The 16732-nt window shown below is 38.8% G+C and overlaps 1 protein-coding gene across 1 annotated transcript; it reads right to left on the bottom strand.

Annotated features, from left to right (window-relative positions):
- Nucleotides 1-7403: 7403 nt before the first annotated feature.
- LOC133463200 (hexokinase HKDC1-like) lies at nucleotides 7404-16143 on the bottom strand. The gene is made up of 21 exons (XM_061744587.1): nucleotides 15913-16143; nucleotides 14430-14592; nucleotides 14167-14324; nucleotides 13939-14061; nucleotides 13753-13848; nucleotides 13387-13486; nucleotides 12546-12729; nucleotides 12290-12445; nucleotides 11978-12211; nucleotides 11511-11652; nucleotides 11278-11434; nucleotides 10946-11085; nucleotides 10416-10535; nucleotides 10202-10297; nucleotides 9885-9984; nucleotides 9473-9585; nucleotides 9226-9386; nucleotides 8933-9088; nucleotides 8681-8768; nucleotides 7697-7842; nucleotides 7404-7570 (listed from the first exon to the last, which is right to left on the bottom strand). The coding sequence occupies exons 1-21, from the start codon at nucleotides 15973-15975 to the stop codon at nucleotides 7426-7428; spliced, it is 2841 nt and encodes a 946-aa protein (XP_061600571.1). The 5' UTR covers nucleotides 15976-16143; the 3' UTR covers nucleotides 7404-7425.
- Between the last annotated feature and the right edge of the window lie 589 nt (nucleotides 16144-16732).

Raw genomic sequence — 16732 nt, 5'->3', positions numbered from 1 at the left:
AAGTTGTTGTTATATCAAGTTCTTGCTACGCTCTTCACCGAGGTGACTCCATAAAACATGAGGGTGATGCTAAAATGGAAGTGAGCAGAGCAACAAAAGCCAAACTGTGCAGAAATGTTAAAACACTGCAGCAGCTGAGACTTTAAGAATGTTAAACATTTTGGCGGAAAAAAAAGATAAATCCCTATACTAAGTGCCCATAGAGTACCTGTATGCTTCCAAAATCTCAAGAGGGCATTTAGTTATGCCTCGTTCATTCAAATTCATGAATATTTATTTTTCCTGGCTAAAATGGCTAAAATCAAAGAACATAGATGATCACCATAAATAAGCTTAGGATTTGAAGTCAAAGGGAACTATCAATGTAGAAGCTGATTTTTTTTTTTTCTTTTTAATTAATATTAGAATATTTGGATCTTTTTAAGAGAAAAAAATATCTGCACTGATGTCAGAGAGAACAGGGTGCTCTGACTGGCAGGTGTGGTGCATGCATGAATCTTTGCCACATTTTCCCATTGATTTAACCAGTACCCAGAACTGTCTGGACAGAGAAGGCCGGGTTCTGCAGGGTGTCCAGATCTGTGCTGCCTTCACATCCTCTGCCTGAAAACCGACCCCATCACCTGAGACACCTTGATCCCTTGCATTTGTACCAGACTGTAATGGTCCAACACATCAATTTGTCACTCAATAAAATCTAACTTGTGTCCAGCTTATGTTGTATTTGTCATTTGCAGTGGAGACTTTTAACTAATGTATTTAAAGTTCTGTATGTTGATATGAATAATGTGTCCAGTTAATATTCAGGTGCTTCAGACAAGTCATCTGCAGCACCGGAACTACGATCTGTCTGTAACAGGAAACAGTTGAGGTCTGCACAAAATGTAACTTGAATTTTATTGTAATATATATAGATGATGTACTGTATACTACAAATATGCCTCTTGTACACCAATATTTGGCCCAAATAAGACAAAAGGTATTCATATTTAGTGATGGGAGTTTTGTCAATTACGGGATAATTTACAAGTGTTGCAATGCTTGGGAGTACAATACTTTGGTGTTTGGCTGGCCCCAAGGCCTGACAAAGTGTAAATACAAGTAATTGGGTAGTTGTACAGAAGACCTCCAGCCATCTGACTCTATTCACTCAATTAAAATATGTCTTCTGTGCAGTTCAGCCTGTTGTCCACCTAAGATATATATATATATATATATATATATATATATATATATATATTTTTTATACCCCCACCACTTCCACTTCTACTGATGGAAATGGTCTTGGTTATTTGTAGGATCTAGTCTATGCCACATCCATGACCAGAATAAAAGCTGCTGTATATTTCAATTATACCTAAATACATAATTATAGTTACTAATTTATGATTTATGTAACTGAGTTTTCCAGTTTGATGGATATAAAGCAAAACTTTATTTGAGGAAAAACAACTTTTTTCCCCATTTGTTGATGTGTGGGCAAGTGTTTGTTAATTTGCATTAATCAGGTGACCTTCGGAGAGCCAGGCAAGTCACGTGATTCAGTTTTTAGGGGTTTTTTTTCCTGTTAATTGGCATCGTGTCACGTTACGCTCTAGAACAAAGTCCAGCAATGCCTCTGTTCAACTAAAGTGTACTAGTATTATTGGTGCGTTATGTGATATAACGATAATATGGTAAATGCGATGCATTTAGTATCTGAGTGAACTGTTTGTTTTTTTTTAAAACATGAATTTCAATCAATTTTCAGTGAATAAAAAGAAAAAATAAATATACAATATGGAGAACATGGAAAGCGTAAGTAAACGGAACCTGTTGATCACCAGAGCCCCAGTACAGGGGTCTCTGGTGATTTGAGAGCAGAAGCCGGACAACAGGCTGGTAAGTAAAGGGTAACGAGCTGTGCTTCATGCCATATTGACGGGAGTTGTAATGTTCCCAATAGATTCACATAAACCAAAACGTAACTCTCATTACAGCACCACCTTAGAGGCCTAACAAGGAAATTACAGTTTCAGAGATTGAGTCCAAATCTACATAACTTCTAATTAATGCTTTTAACAACAAACAAAAGTGGCAGCCCTTGCCATTTCTTGTCAAAGATTGTTTTGTGTCATAGTTATCACCTCAGATGTCCACAAAATGCTTGAAAGTTTAAGAAAAATGATTTTTTTCATAATACGCCTCTATTTCTACTCAGCATCAGGTTTAGGGTTAAAGTCAACCCTGTGAGAGAAAGAGTTGCCATTCCTCGAATGACCACCGGTCGGTGGCCCCAAACAAATGACCCTCAGTGCAAAATGTCCAATATATAGCACAATTCATGCACAAGCAACTCAAAGTGCTTTACATAAAATCGTCCCAATAGGCTTCTTGAATTACAATCAACATCATACAGAACACAATAAAAACATTAACAGTAAGATTATAAAATAAAGTTAAAAATTAAAATAGAAATAAGAAATAAAAGCTAACAGTCAATAAAAAGTGCTGCGGTTTAGCATCAGTTAAAAGCAGAAGTAAACATAAGGGTCTTTAGCTAAGTTTTAAAAATAGGCAAAGTTGGGTCTTCCGGGAGCTTATTCCAGCTATATGTGGCATAATAGCAGAAAGCGGCTTCGCCATGCTTTGTTTTGGTCCTAGGAACAGTTAGCAGACCAGTCCCTGATGACCTAAGAGGTCTAGGGGGTTCATAGTGTAGAAGCAGTTCAGAGATGTACTTTGGGCCTGACCCATTAAGAGATTTATACACTAGTAGCAGTATTTTAAAGTCTATTCTATGACACACTGGTAGCCAATGCAGAGATTTAAGAACTGGTGTAATGTGTTCAGCTTTCTTGGTTCTTATTAAAACTCTAGCAGCAACATTCTGAATGAGCTGAAGTTGTTTAATAGCTTTTTTAGGGAGGCCTGAGAAGAGAGTAGTCTAACCTGCTAGAAATGAAAGCATGAAAAAGTTTTTATAGGTCTTGTTTGGACATATAGCCTCTAATTCTTGCTATATTTTTCAGATGATAAAAGGCAGATTTTCTTATAGATGATGTGGGAGTTAAAGTTCAGATCAGAGTCAATAATAACACCAAGATTTTTTACCTGGTCCTTTGGCTTCAGAGATAAGGATTCAAGATGTGCAGTAACTTTGCGCCTTTCTTCTTTAGCACCAAAGACAATTATCTCTGTTTTGTCGTTATTTAGTTGGAGGAAGTTCTGGCACATCCAGTGATTTATTTGCTCGATGCACTGACACAGTGAGTCTATGGGAGCATAGTCATCCGATGAGAGGACTATGTATAATTGGGTGTCGTCTGCATAGTTATGGTAAGCTATTCTGTTTTTTTTTTTCAAGTGGGAGCATATAGAGATTAAATAAAACAGGGCCTAGGATTGAACCTTGGGGAACCCCATGTCATATTGGTTGGGTCAGATGTGTAATTGCCGATGGAAACAAAGTAGTTCCTGTCTAGCAGATAGGATCTAAACCACTCTAAGACCGTGTCTGAAAGCCCAACCCAGTTTTCAAGTCTGTCCAGTAAAATTTCATGGTCAACGGTTTCAAAAGCAGCGCTAAGATCAAGTAGTACTAGAATTGAGATTTTGCCTAGATCAGTGTTCATTCGGATGTCGTTTATAACCTTAGTGAGCGCGGTTTCAGCGCTATGATGGGATCGAAAACCTGATTGGAAATTATCTAGGAAGTCTTTAGAGGTTAAGAAGTTGTTGAGTTGTTGGTAGACAATAAACAAACATATTTTATAACCTGGTTAAAAAAACACATCTATTTCAAATCACAGGTTTTCTTTTTGTATCGCATCAGGTATCACATCAGGTAAAATTACATTAAATAAAGTTTTGTGTGTGTGGACCTGCAGTCCCGCCCTGTGATCATCCCATTGCTTGCTTCCACCTGTCTGTACAGATGTCTGTTGGACGCCTACTGACATCCTGGCCTGCCATCCCGTGCTCTGACCACCTCAGTGTCTGCTGTCTACATCTGCTTACATAGTCATCCGTATCGTGCACCAGTTAGCCATTGTGTCTGTTCTCTCTTTTCCTGCTCTGCAGCTGGCCTTCAGCAGGAGGGCCCCCCTTAGGATCCAGGTCCTACTCAAGGTTTTTCCTCTCCTAAAGGGGAATATTTTCTTGCGACTGTTGGTCTTAAGGCTTTAATCCCACTAGGGGAGTTTTTACCTGTCATTGTTTATGTTTATATAATAATTGCTCAGGGGTCATGTTTTGGGTCTCTGGAAAGTGCCTAGAGACAATTTGTCTTGTAATAGACATTATATAAATAAAAATGAATTAAACTGAATACACAAAAGTATAATGTTGTTACTGTGTGTACTTACAAATCAAACATTGACATCAATCTAAACTTTTGTCAAGATTCTGTAATCATGGCAGGCTACAGAACCTAAAACATGACAATTTTCTAATTTATATTTAAACGTATACAATATATTGTCATAAATATGCTCAGATAAACATAAATTAAACAAAATATGGACCCACGTAAGAACAGCAAATAGTAAAGTGAAAAGATGAGTGTTAAAAAAATACATTTAATCACGTTTCTAAACTTTAATATGGTTTCTCATATAAAAAGTTGGATTATTTTTATCAGTCATATAGTTCTATTGGTTTTTTACATTTTGCATTTCTGTACATTAATTCAACAAAGATGCCTGTAACGTGTCACATCACTTTCTAGCAAACATGCATGATGAAACGAGAGATTTGTGACTTCAGTTAATCCTTCAAGAAAATAATCATTGGAAAATGTCAGACATGTAATCATGACTTCATCAGAGACAAGTCAAATGTGATGTTACAAATCATAATATTTAAATGTGATGCTTTGCTGAAAAAACAGTGCACAAAATGTTTAACCTGAAGCTTGAATAAGATCATTATAGATGTTGATGAGATCAGTCATAATTTTATTTCAACCCAATATCTGAATGATTTTAGAAACGACACCTTGCCCCCCGAGGACTGTTGAATCAGGGTAACAATCTTACAGGAAAGAGTGACAGAATATTTGAGGATAACAAGGTGCATGAGCTGCATTGCTCCATGTGCGGCTGCAGAGCGGAGACTCTACTTTCAGGAGTCCAGCTGTTTTCATGCTGTGCTGCATAACTGCAGTGTCACTGCATGTGTGGTTCAGCTGTGAGGATACTGGGTCAGGGCAGTGTGGGATTACTGTGTGGGTGTGTTTTAGTGTGTGTGCCTGTGTGACGTCGCCCTCAGATGGTAACGTTCTAACATCCTAATCCCTCACAGATTAGCTACTGTTTTAGCCTACTCCTGCAGACAACTTTCTCTGCTTTCCCATCCTGTACTTTACATTTCTGAATACATTTCCTTCCTTTACTCTCTCTGTTTTGAGGATTTTGCTTTGCTGACATGATTTCTTTCTCTTTAATATTCAGTTTCATTCCTCTGTCATCATCTTCAACTCAACATCTAATCTGTCATGAATGGATTAGCATGTGCTGATCATTGCACTGCTCAAACCCCAGTGCAGTATCGTCAGATCAGTAGTGTCAGATTACGATGCCGTCTATAAACACAAACACTTAGTAGAGAGCCGTAAAAATGTATATTTTGTAACCAATGGTAGCACACTGTCTTTACTTTTCTTGATCTAATAAATCTTTAAAACTTTCACAATTTTCAGGTTGTTTTTTTTTCTTTCAACTTCCTGTCAGGACCATTAAAGTACCAGGCAGGCAGGTAGACAGACAGACAGACACAGGTGAGCAGGCAAAGCTCTAGTCAGACAAACAAAGCAGACAGAACCCCTAAAATGGCACACGTGCACATACACACATGCGCGAGACGGAGAGACTGTTGATCACAAGGACAGAGAATTAGCTCAGAATGACTGAACAGAGTATTTATTGTTTTTATTGTTCTGAGATGTTGTCAGCAGCATTCCAGTCCTCCTCCTGCCTTTCAGTACTGACATAGTGCTCACTCACCCCTACACACACACACACACACGCACGCACGCACACGCACATGCACACACACACACTTACATATCCATGACTTCAAAGGATATACTTCACACTTACATTCATGACTTATTTTAACCGTCACCATGACTGTTTCTTTTTTAACACCACCAAAACAAAGATTTACCTTCAAATTCAATTTACCTTTTGTACCTCATTAAGAGACAAATTCACCACTTTGTGGTTGTGTAAACATATTCAGGTCCTCTTAATATAACAATTATCTTCTTTTTATCTTCCTCCCCATCACTTAATTATCAAAACTGCATGTTTAGTCCTTATTCTTCATGCAATGGCACTCTCTCCCTAAAGCAAAGTTTTTCAAAAGGTTTTTGCGGCAAGTTTTTCAAAAAGGTTGTTCAAGTTGTATGGAGCATCACATGGGTCCCTTTAAAACTGGTACTTTCTTAGCTAAACTAACTAACAAAAACAAACACTTAAACTCAGAGTAGTGAACTGCAACTAATTGTAAGAAATCAGAGTTTGTCTGAAAGTAAAAGAGAAAATATAAGCGTTAAGATCAGCGTGATCACACTCAAACAACTGCAGCCTTTTAATAGTCCACTGTGGTCACGAAAGGCCGACGATAAGATTATTGCATAGTCTCACATAAGGTGCTAACCGTGAGCAGGCTGCAGGATGTGAATTTTGGTTTATTTTACTTTCCAAACCAAGCACTCAGCCCTGATAGAGAACAGTGTAATCAGTGCACGGACAACACAAACATGTGACCACGCAGCTGTGTGTGACACTCTTTTCTCACAGTGTAGTAGTGACTAGAGAGTGGAGAGCTCTGATTTGAGATACTGAAAAAGAAGAAAATAGGTCCAAAAGACCTGTATATCTTCCAAAGAAGTTGCATTTTTATTGTAATTTATGTGATTATTGCAGACAAACAGCTGTTGAACAAAAAGGAAAAATGTATCGTGGAAAACAAGAAAAGTTGTGTATGACGAAAAATGACATGACAAGATTTACAGACAAGTGGAACTTAATATACCCTGGAGATCAGGAAATAACATCCATCCATCCAACAAGCCTAACCTAGCCTCATGGGATGAGAAGTGACCAGTCCATCACAGAGGGTACTTTCTTTAAATAAGTTATCCTGAGATCTTATCCATAAGAACATAAATAAAGGAAATCATTCTCAAGATTAATGTAAAAATCCATTAATCGAGTTCCTAAATAATTTATTAGGGACAGCAATACAGTTACTGGCTGCGATGCTTCCGTCTTCCATCCACAATGTTGTTTCAGAGAAGACAAATGGCAATATGACATTTTCTCAAACCAGCTCAGGAAGTTAGCTGCAACTAGAACAACATCGTATGACAAAGGATTGTATATCGACAGAAATAAAATACCTTAAAAGCCTAAACCTAAAAACAGACATTATTTTTGGTCACTCAGTCACATCTCCTGCTGTTGTCTGGGTCACAGCAGCAATGAGGGCGGCACCTTTTCCACTGCCTTCCTCTGACGGCAGGAACGTCACGTCACACTGAGGAGCCATGACTTTCACAGTGTTTTGAAGGATTTGAGAGAAACTAGAAAAGGCAGCAGAAGAAAGAAATACGTTTTGTATTGTTAAAAACATTTTAAAGACTGATAATGCATGAAACTGAAGTGACTGCTGCAGGATTCACACAACAAAAACAGTAAAAGTAACTCACTGTGGATGTAGTTTGTAGAGTGCCCCATCTACTCCAACAGTGATGTTCAGATGGTCCAGTTCTCGATTCTCTCTGATCTTATCAACCACTGCCGCCAGTCCTGCCCCACACAGCTGAGCTGCACGACGTGACACTGCCCCACATACCTAACCAACAATGAACACTTTTATCATTATTGCAACAGTCACCAGTCTGTTGGTGCCACAATGGAGTCAGACAATACACCTCCGTAAAGCAGTGAAAAAACATTACTCAACATGAGGTTGCACCATGATTTGCAGCAAGACAAGAAATTACACTTTTTGTTAAAAAGAAAACTTTCAGCACGTCCTCTCAGCCATGTCTTATGACCCAGTAAAAAGTGTGTGATGGTGTATTTTTGTCCCTCTGCTGAAGATTCTCCTTGTTTTTCCTCACATATGTCTCTTTCTTGTTTAATATTTGTTTTTATTTTGATTTGAGGGACATTGATAGGCTGCTACACATTTGGGAAGAGGGTATGTAGACACAAGCTCATAACAACGTGAAGGCACAAGTGAGTAATTATTATAAATTGACAAGAAAAAAATAAGGGGAAACTTGTTTATAATCAAATGTATACTATAACATCAAGTCAGTTAAACTTATATTCTTCTGTCAATTTCCTCCTTATAAAGCATTAATGACATTACATTTCATTACATTTAGAAGACACTTCTAACAGAGGAATACAGTCAAGTCACAGTAACATAGTAGATCACAAAGTAGGTGGAGATAAAAGAGTATTTAAATAAGTGGCGCTAAGATGACATTAAAGTGCAGTTGGGGAAGTTAACCCGTTAAGCTCCAGCTGTTTTTTTGCTGTAGGGTCCCACCTGTCTTCCACCTGAGGGAGTATCTCATTTCCAAACTCCAGGCTGGAATTGAGATACTGTCTGACTGCCTTCCAGCTACAAACTGGGTTGGCTTCATTTTCAATTCATCTTTTGTTTGTGAAAGAAATACCTCTTTGACGATGATGCTGTCATCACAGGTGCTGTCAAGTCCCAGCTTCTGCAGGATGCTTCTGACCTCCAGTAGAGCTAAGTTGTCGCTGGAGAGAGACAACACAAATACACAGATGAGGACGAAAGTAGCTTGAGGTATCACTGGCAGAATTATGTTTATAGGTATGTAAGGATTTATCCATGAATAAGGAAGAAAGCTTTTGTGTCTTAAGATTTGAAACCTGGCCAGCAGTGACAGAGTTTTCCTTACCTCTCTATCTGAGACAGATATTTTGTTTCAAATTTTCCATGTCTTTTCAAGGTTTCTGTGACATGTCCTCTGAACAGCAGACCTCTTTTGGTTAGATCTAGTAATACGTGTCGGACCACTTCACCCAAATACATCCCACTAGTCATCTTTTCAAACCTAAACACACAAAAACACGAATATTATTACTGAAGCCTGAGAAACATACATGTGCAAAAAAGATTACAAGCAAGAGGATATTCACACTAACCAGACATAAAACGTTTAAAACTGCACACGCAGGAAGTATTTCTCACCTTTGTTTTCCAGGGTTGACAGAGTGTTGGTCCACCTCTTTGTCAAAGGCTGTAATGACATCATTGAGAGACCCATCGTCACCCAGACCCCCCCATTCTGTGTTTATACACATCTTTGGTATCTCAGCATCCTCTTCTGTTTTCTCAGCTTGGCAGCAATCCTGCAAAGAGAAAAAAAGAATGCATGGCCAAGTTAACACCCGCGCACCTCATTGGGCCTCCAAACCCTGCGTGCGACCTCCTCTACCTCATCCTCCTGTCCGTCGAGCGTCCCCTCGTCTGTCTCAGTTGTTCCTCTCCTTTGTTCAATCTTCTCAATGTTCTTCAGATCCTCCATGTAGCAAAGGTTAGACCCTGTTCCTGTGATACAGAACCACGGCTGGTTTTTAATATTTCTCAACACCGGTCGACAATCTGGACTCAACTATTCACTCACTTTAAATGAGTGTGAAACATTCAACAAGTACTTTAGATATGTAGCAGGTCATGCAAAACAGCAAAGCATCTCCAAAGAGCTCTTGTTGAATTGGTGTGGTTAGAAACTAAATGAACTGCATTAAATGCTGCTACAAACACATATAAGGACGATGACTGCAAACGTGAACATGTCATTATTACAATCCTGAAGTTTGTACACATTTGTAGGTCATGTTACATACCAGCAATCAGTCCAATTTCACATTGAGGGTCTTCATAGGCGCAGCTCATCATGGTCCCAACTGTGTCATTGACCAATGCCACAATGTCCAGATCAAACTCCTGTAAACATGCACAAACATATGAGCACAGAAACACATCTGCATGTGTTGTTTTATGTGTACTTGTACTTTTACGTTTTTGCAGCCTGTGTTCTCACAAGAACACATACATAGTTTCTTCACTGCTGCTGGTTCATCACTATACTCGTTTCATGGCTGCAGGATCATGTTTTCACTTTCATGACCATCATCAAAAGCACGCTTGCATTGTGACTCACCTTGCGTCTCTTGATGGCCTCTCGCAGCATCTTAACGACATCGTGTCCTTCACAGTCTGTGGCCTTGTAACCTTTGGTCCAGCTCACCAATGTGCCCTGGAGAAAATTACACACTTATTACTTCGATTTGAGTCCGTGCAACTTGTGGCTGCAGAAATCAAATCCGTTGGACAGAACTTGAGCCCAAGACTCATGCTCTGACATCCACACGTACCGTATCAACAGCAGTCTGTTTGCAGGGAAACGAGAAGGTGAAACCTGCAGGGAGGCGAACGTTCTTCATGCCCATGTAGTCCAGGAAGTCACAAACGCAATCTGCTAGGTGGTCAAACAACTGGAAGACGGAACATAGAGACGGAAATGATGTCAATTAAAACACTATTTTATTTTATTTTATTTTAATAATAATAATAATAATAATAATAATAATAATAATAATAATAATAATAATAATAATAATACATTTTATTTATATAGCGCTTTTCAAGGCACTCAAAGACGCTTTACATTTGTAACAAAACACATAGTACAATTACAATACACAGGACAGTACATAAGGACACAACATGACACAGGACATTAATCACACATTAATTTTATTTTATTTGCAGCCTTAAATATATTTCATGTTTCCAAAGTGATCAATCAAATCAAATGTCAGTGGAAACACATCTGTGGTTCATGACTTGGAAAAATCTAATCGGTCTGACAGATTTGAATATGCCGGTAGGCCATGTTTCTTACCTCCTCTCCAGTTCCCTGCATTATCACCAGGGGAATGGTATAAATTTTATGATAAAGTCGAGACGTCTGTCCTTTAAATGTAACAAGCAGAGCTCTGAAGTTGGTTCCTCCCAGATCCAAGGCGAGGTATTTGCCACGCTCTAGAAAAACAAACCAAATAAAATGGTATTGAGATTGTACTGTTTTCATATTCATAATTGACTTTGGATGGGTGTTTTTTTTCCTCTTTGGAAGAAAACTGGAATAAACTGTGACAGTGAACTTGTTTATTGTATATTGATCATTTGGCATGTGTGTTTAACTGAGGTATATAGTCAGTTTTAGTTCCGTACGTGTGCCGTCAGGTGTGTGGTACACGTAAGAAGGCAGCATCTTGATCGTAAAGGGACCCTGACTCTTCAGGCCGGCCTCCAGTCCTGCCCTCATCCTGGCCTTCACCATCTGGAGCTGATCATGGCTCAGTGTGAAGGCGGAGAGCGTCTCTTTCACCTGGAAAACAGAGACACTGCAATTTAATGAAATCCACTCATGTGCCGCTGTGAAGAGGACATCAAAAAAACGTCACCTTTCGACTCTGTGCAGCCAGACGCTGAGCAACCGCTGTTACCAGGGCAGCGCCTTTGCTGCTGCCGCCGTCCGAGAGAACAAATCTAACTTGACACTCAGGAAGCAACTGCCGAACCACTTTATGGAGACGTTTAGGATACCTGAGAAAAAAAAGCAACAACAAATTCATTACCACTGTACTTAAATTTTTCAGTTCCAATGCAGCATATTATCAATAATACAGTATTCAAAATTATACTGAGTTCTGGGTCTGCGATGACACATTACACAGTATATCTGAACAGCTGACAGATTTTCAGAGTCAGGGAACCCCAAACAAAGGGACAGAGTTGTAAAGTGCACATTTAAACACTCAATATTTGCACTAAAGCAGAATCTGCCACATTATCTCACTGTGAAACAGAGAACCGTATTAATGTTCAACACAAGAATGTGAATTACACTTATATTTCCACAATAACGTACTGAGGGTGAGTTTTGTACACGGTTCCATCCACGCCCACAGTTATTCTTAAGTCCCTTATATTCCTGTTTTGTTTGATTCGGGTTAAGACGGCTGCCAGTCCCGCAGCCACCAGGTTTGAGGACCTGAAGGAGACTATGGTGCTGACATGTTGAACAGCAATGCAGTCGTCCGCCGACGGGGTCAGATCAAGCTGCATCAGAAGGTCTATGGTGTTTTTCAAACCGTGTCTGTACCTGAGAAGGAAACAGATTCATAGCTTGTTACAGTTGTTTAGACTGAGATGGTGTGACAAAGAAATAGCGAGCTCTTACTCCTCCATTGCTGCCACATGTGCAGTGGTTATTTTCCCTTTGGTCCTCAGGGCATCAGAGATGTTTCCATCAAACAGCAGTCCGAGTTTAGCCATCTTCAACACAATCAGCCTCACCAACTCCCCCAGATACATCCCACTGACCATCTTCTCAAAACTACAATTACGGGAAACAAGTGGGAAAAGAGACAGGGGGTTGAGATGTGCCCCACCTGCTGTGCACCAGCATAAAAAACGACAAAGCTACTCTCCCTCACATTTGTTTCCCAGGATTGGCGGAGGCTGCATCAACATCTCTGTCAAACTCTGTTATGAAATCATCTAGGGCTCCATCGTCTCCAAAAGCCCCCCACTCAGTGTTCACACACATCCTGCCCTCGTCTCCCGCCACCAGGTCAACATGGCGCCTTTCCTCCATGTAGCATGCGTTGGTTCCAGTGCCTGCACACGCACACAAGAGAATACAAACCAGCATTAATAGAAAGGTTTGGCTGTAGTTATTTACTCTCTGTGTCCGGAGGATAAACTTCTGAATTTAAGTTAAAACATCATGTCCATGTCTCAATCTAACAAACTACTATATACAAGGAACAATGTAAAATGAAAAAAAAACTATGAGGTAAACAGTGCAAAAAAATAATAGTATGGAAGTAGTTTTTAATAAAAATAAAAATAGAATAAAATATAGCTGTTTTAAAAATATTCACAGTACTTTTGCTGAAATATATGATCATAGCATGTAGTAGGATATATGCACAGTTATAATAAAGGTACTATAAAAGACTGGGTCCTTTCTATTTAATTTCCCACTTGACCACCTTTTTTGTTAATGACAAGTATTGAAATCATGAACAAACAAATCTCACACATGTAAATCAATAAACCACTAGAGGGAGCTGCAAAAGTGCCCAATAACGTCCAGATTTTAGACTCTTTCAAGTACGTGGTGATGATGAGACTGGTGCAAGAACTGCATGACTAGTGTAGCTACCAGTATCAGAATAATGACAAAAGGGCCCACTTTAAATACTGGATTTTATAGTTGTCATAATCAAATCCCAAGCTGCAGAGACTAGTGTTAATTATGGAGATACTCACCGATGATGAGTCCTACTTCACAGTATTCGTCATCAAAACCACAGGTCATCATGGTTGCAACAGTGTCATTAACCATAGCTAATACCTCCATGTCCATATCCTGCATCGGGAGATACAGAGTTGTTAACATTACGCTGCAGGATTAAAAATAAATTAAAAAATAACAAGGGGCATGTAGATTGCCCGTATTAAATGAATCATCATAGTTATCATTCTCTCATTCTATTGTTATCAAGCACCAAAAGTTTCCCTGAAGAGAAGCATCAGCTAAATCAGGTTCACAAATCTCAGCTCACCTGTAGGAATATTTAAAAAATGACAAATTCAAATGGACAAATAGTGATGTGGAGCATACTGGCGTCATACCCCAGCTCTGCTGATAGCGTCTCTGAGGACCTGGACCACATCTTTACCCTGAAGGCCTCGAGCCCTGTAATTCTTACACCAGCTTAACAATATTCCCTACAGAGAGGAAACGATTATTTACATACATGTGAAAAGACTGACCCACATCATGAAAGGTGAGGTTTTGATGCAGATGTATTGTTTTACCTGATCCAGGCAGCGATGCTCACAGGGGAAGGAGAAAGTGAAGGCAAGGGGATGTTTCTTCTCCAAACTGATGTTCTTTTCATGCAGGAAGTCCTTCAGAGACTCTGACACATGGTCAAATAGCTGCAGATGAGGAGTTAGATAGAAGAAAGGGGGAAAAAAATTGAAATTTATCATCTTTTCAGTGTACTCATAGTCTTGTTCTTTTACAGTAGGTTCATTTCTCACCTCTACTCCTTTACCAGTTTGCAGCTCTTTTGGTAATGGGTAGATCTTCTCTGCCATCTCCACTTCTCCCTTTTTGATGCCCACGCCCTCTCTCACTTTAACCTGGAGCACCTTAAACTTGGAGCCTCCGACATCCAGCGCCAGAAACTGTCCTTTCTCTGCAACAGTTGGAACAGTGAAACAGATAATGTACCAGCCATAACTGGGCTCCGGATATTTCATCATTATAAGTATATATATTTTCTTATTAATATGATCCATACCTGAGCCATCAGGAGTAGAGCGGACATATGTTGGCAGCATCTTCACAGCTGCAGCTGCATTACTTTCTATTGAAAGCCCCTTCTTCATTTCAGCCTGAAAACGAGCTGAAATGTCACTTAACTGGTCATCTTGGAGACGCATAGCATGCAGGAACCTGTCGACCTGCACACACACAATAGGGTTTGCATGTGAGGGGAAAACAGGGCAACACAGCTCAAGTAGAAAGGAGGTGAAAATATAATAATACAATATTCTCTAAAGTTTCTCAAACTTTTAAGATCAAAGAAATGTCAAAATCCTTTGACTCTCCAAGTCTATGTACATTTAGACGATCCAGTACGCAGTTGGTAACTCAGTTATGTGTGATAAAAGCACAAGTGCTTAGAGAAGCATCTGTTCTTCACTCTTTTTTTATGACAACCATGTTTGCGAACTGCATTGATGAAACGCTTGAATATAGTTGTTTGTATTCTTTCATTACCTCTTTGTGTTTCCATCATTTTATTTTCTTCTCTCTCTGTTTTTTATTTTCTTATTCTATTATCTAATTTGTTTTTATTATCAAGTGAACAGAAGTTAAACATAAAAAGTATTTATATAATTATATATATCAACACAAGCCTCGTAAAGATATAGTAACATAAGGTGCATCCATGTATTTGTTTTTTAGATGTACTCTTTACTTTACTTTTTCTTATTTGTTAATAAATATTCTCTGAGCTATGTTTTGCTTTTTGTAATTACCACATCGGATGTACCATGTCTTTTTAAAGCTTTATTATGCCTTATTAGTTTCATAATTTTAATGCATGTTTCAGGGATTTATAACCCATAGTAAATAATGGTCAGCTGGCTTCCAAATTACAAAAAGTGAAAGTTTGAAAGTCATGCATTAGTAAAAACACTAAGCTTTAAGTGTATCTAGCATATCATATATACTGTATATGCTTAACCAAACTGAGTGTCGTTACAGATTTGTGATTTACTTTATCTCTGCTCATCTTTGAGCATCCACATGATCACCAGAAGTGTGATAACTTTGTCCATGTGAGAGGATGTGACTGTTGAACAACTCTGAACAGAGAGGAGTGAGACTGCCAGAAAATGAGGTTAATCATTGTTCAGGAAAAGATGAGTCGTGCCAGAGTAACTCCTGATTACAGCTCCTTTACCACACGCACACACACACTCCACTACACTTCACGGCCTTGATTTCAGTAAAAGTTAAATATGGGCCGAATATAAATATAACAAACTATATGTTCAATTTCTTGATTAACTGCCATAACGTGTTTGGGGAAAAAAATCTGAAAACCTCAAACAAAGACAATTTTAATTAAACACAGTTTTGAACGTTTGAAGTAATGTTAGTTTGCATGACGTCACCAACGCTGTTAAAGGTGTTGCAGAAGTCTTCCTCACTGGTGTCTGACAGTGTCAGTGTTGAACATACTCTCTAGGTTTCACATTTATATCTCTTACCCTCTTTGTGGGATCTTCTTGGAGTTTGGAGAATAAGAATGAAACGAGATGAGCTGCCAACATCTTGACTTATTATAAAACACACCACCATGAAAACAGCTGCTTCCTGCGCTCTTGTTGGTGTATAACAGCAAACAGACGTCTGGTAGATTAGGATGTATTTCTGTTCTTCTTTATTCTCCCCCGTTCACCGTCTGGTCTTTTTGATCTCAGCGAGTCCACTGTGGTCTGACCAACCTTTGTGCCATCTCAATGATTAACAGGCCAAACCCCTTTCTACCATCATTACCTCTGTCTCACAGCCCATCCCTGCTGTATTTGTAGTTTCACCACACTATTTATTGACTTAATCAGAATCTTAAAAGGTTCTGACGAATCTGAACTACACGTTAGACTCAGACAGGACAAATCAAATCCATAAATGTTTTATATTTTAATTTATAAGGCGCCATCAGTGATGACGTGAAGTAATATGAATAAAATATTGCAAAAATTGTAGTATTTTCTATTTAACCGAGTATATACACATATATACACACACACATATACAGTACAGACCAAACGTTTGGACACACTTCCCCATTTGTTTGAATGAGAAGGTGTTTTCAAACTTTTGGTCTGTACTGTATGTATGTATGTATATATATATATATATATATATATATATATATATATATATATATATATATAAAAACTCGGTTCTGGTTTACAACTGAATGCAGAAAGGATGTGGGGGGAACATTCTGAAATGATTAAATTAATATACCACATTGCAGATAGATGCCGTCAACACTCGTATTTGTCACCTCATGTCTCTCTA

Source organism: Cololabis saira, chromosome 2, assembly GCF_033807715.1.
Source record: "Cololabis saira isolate AMF1-May2022 chromosome 2, fColSai1.1, whole genome shotgun sequence".
Lineage (NCBI taxonomy): Eukaryota > Metazoa > Chordata > Actinopteri > Beloniformes > Belonidae > Cololabis > Cololabis saira.
The sequence above is the reverse complement of the archived record's forward strand: the minus strand, read 5'-3'. Positions and strand labels throughout refer to the sequence as shown.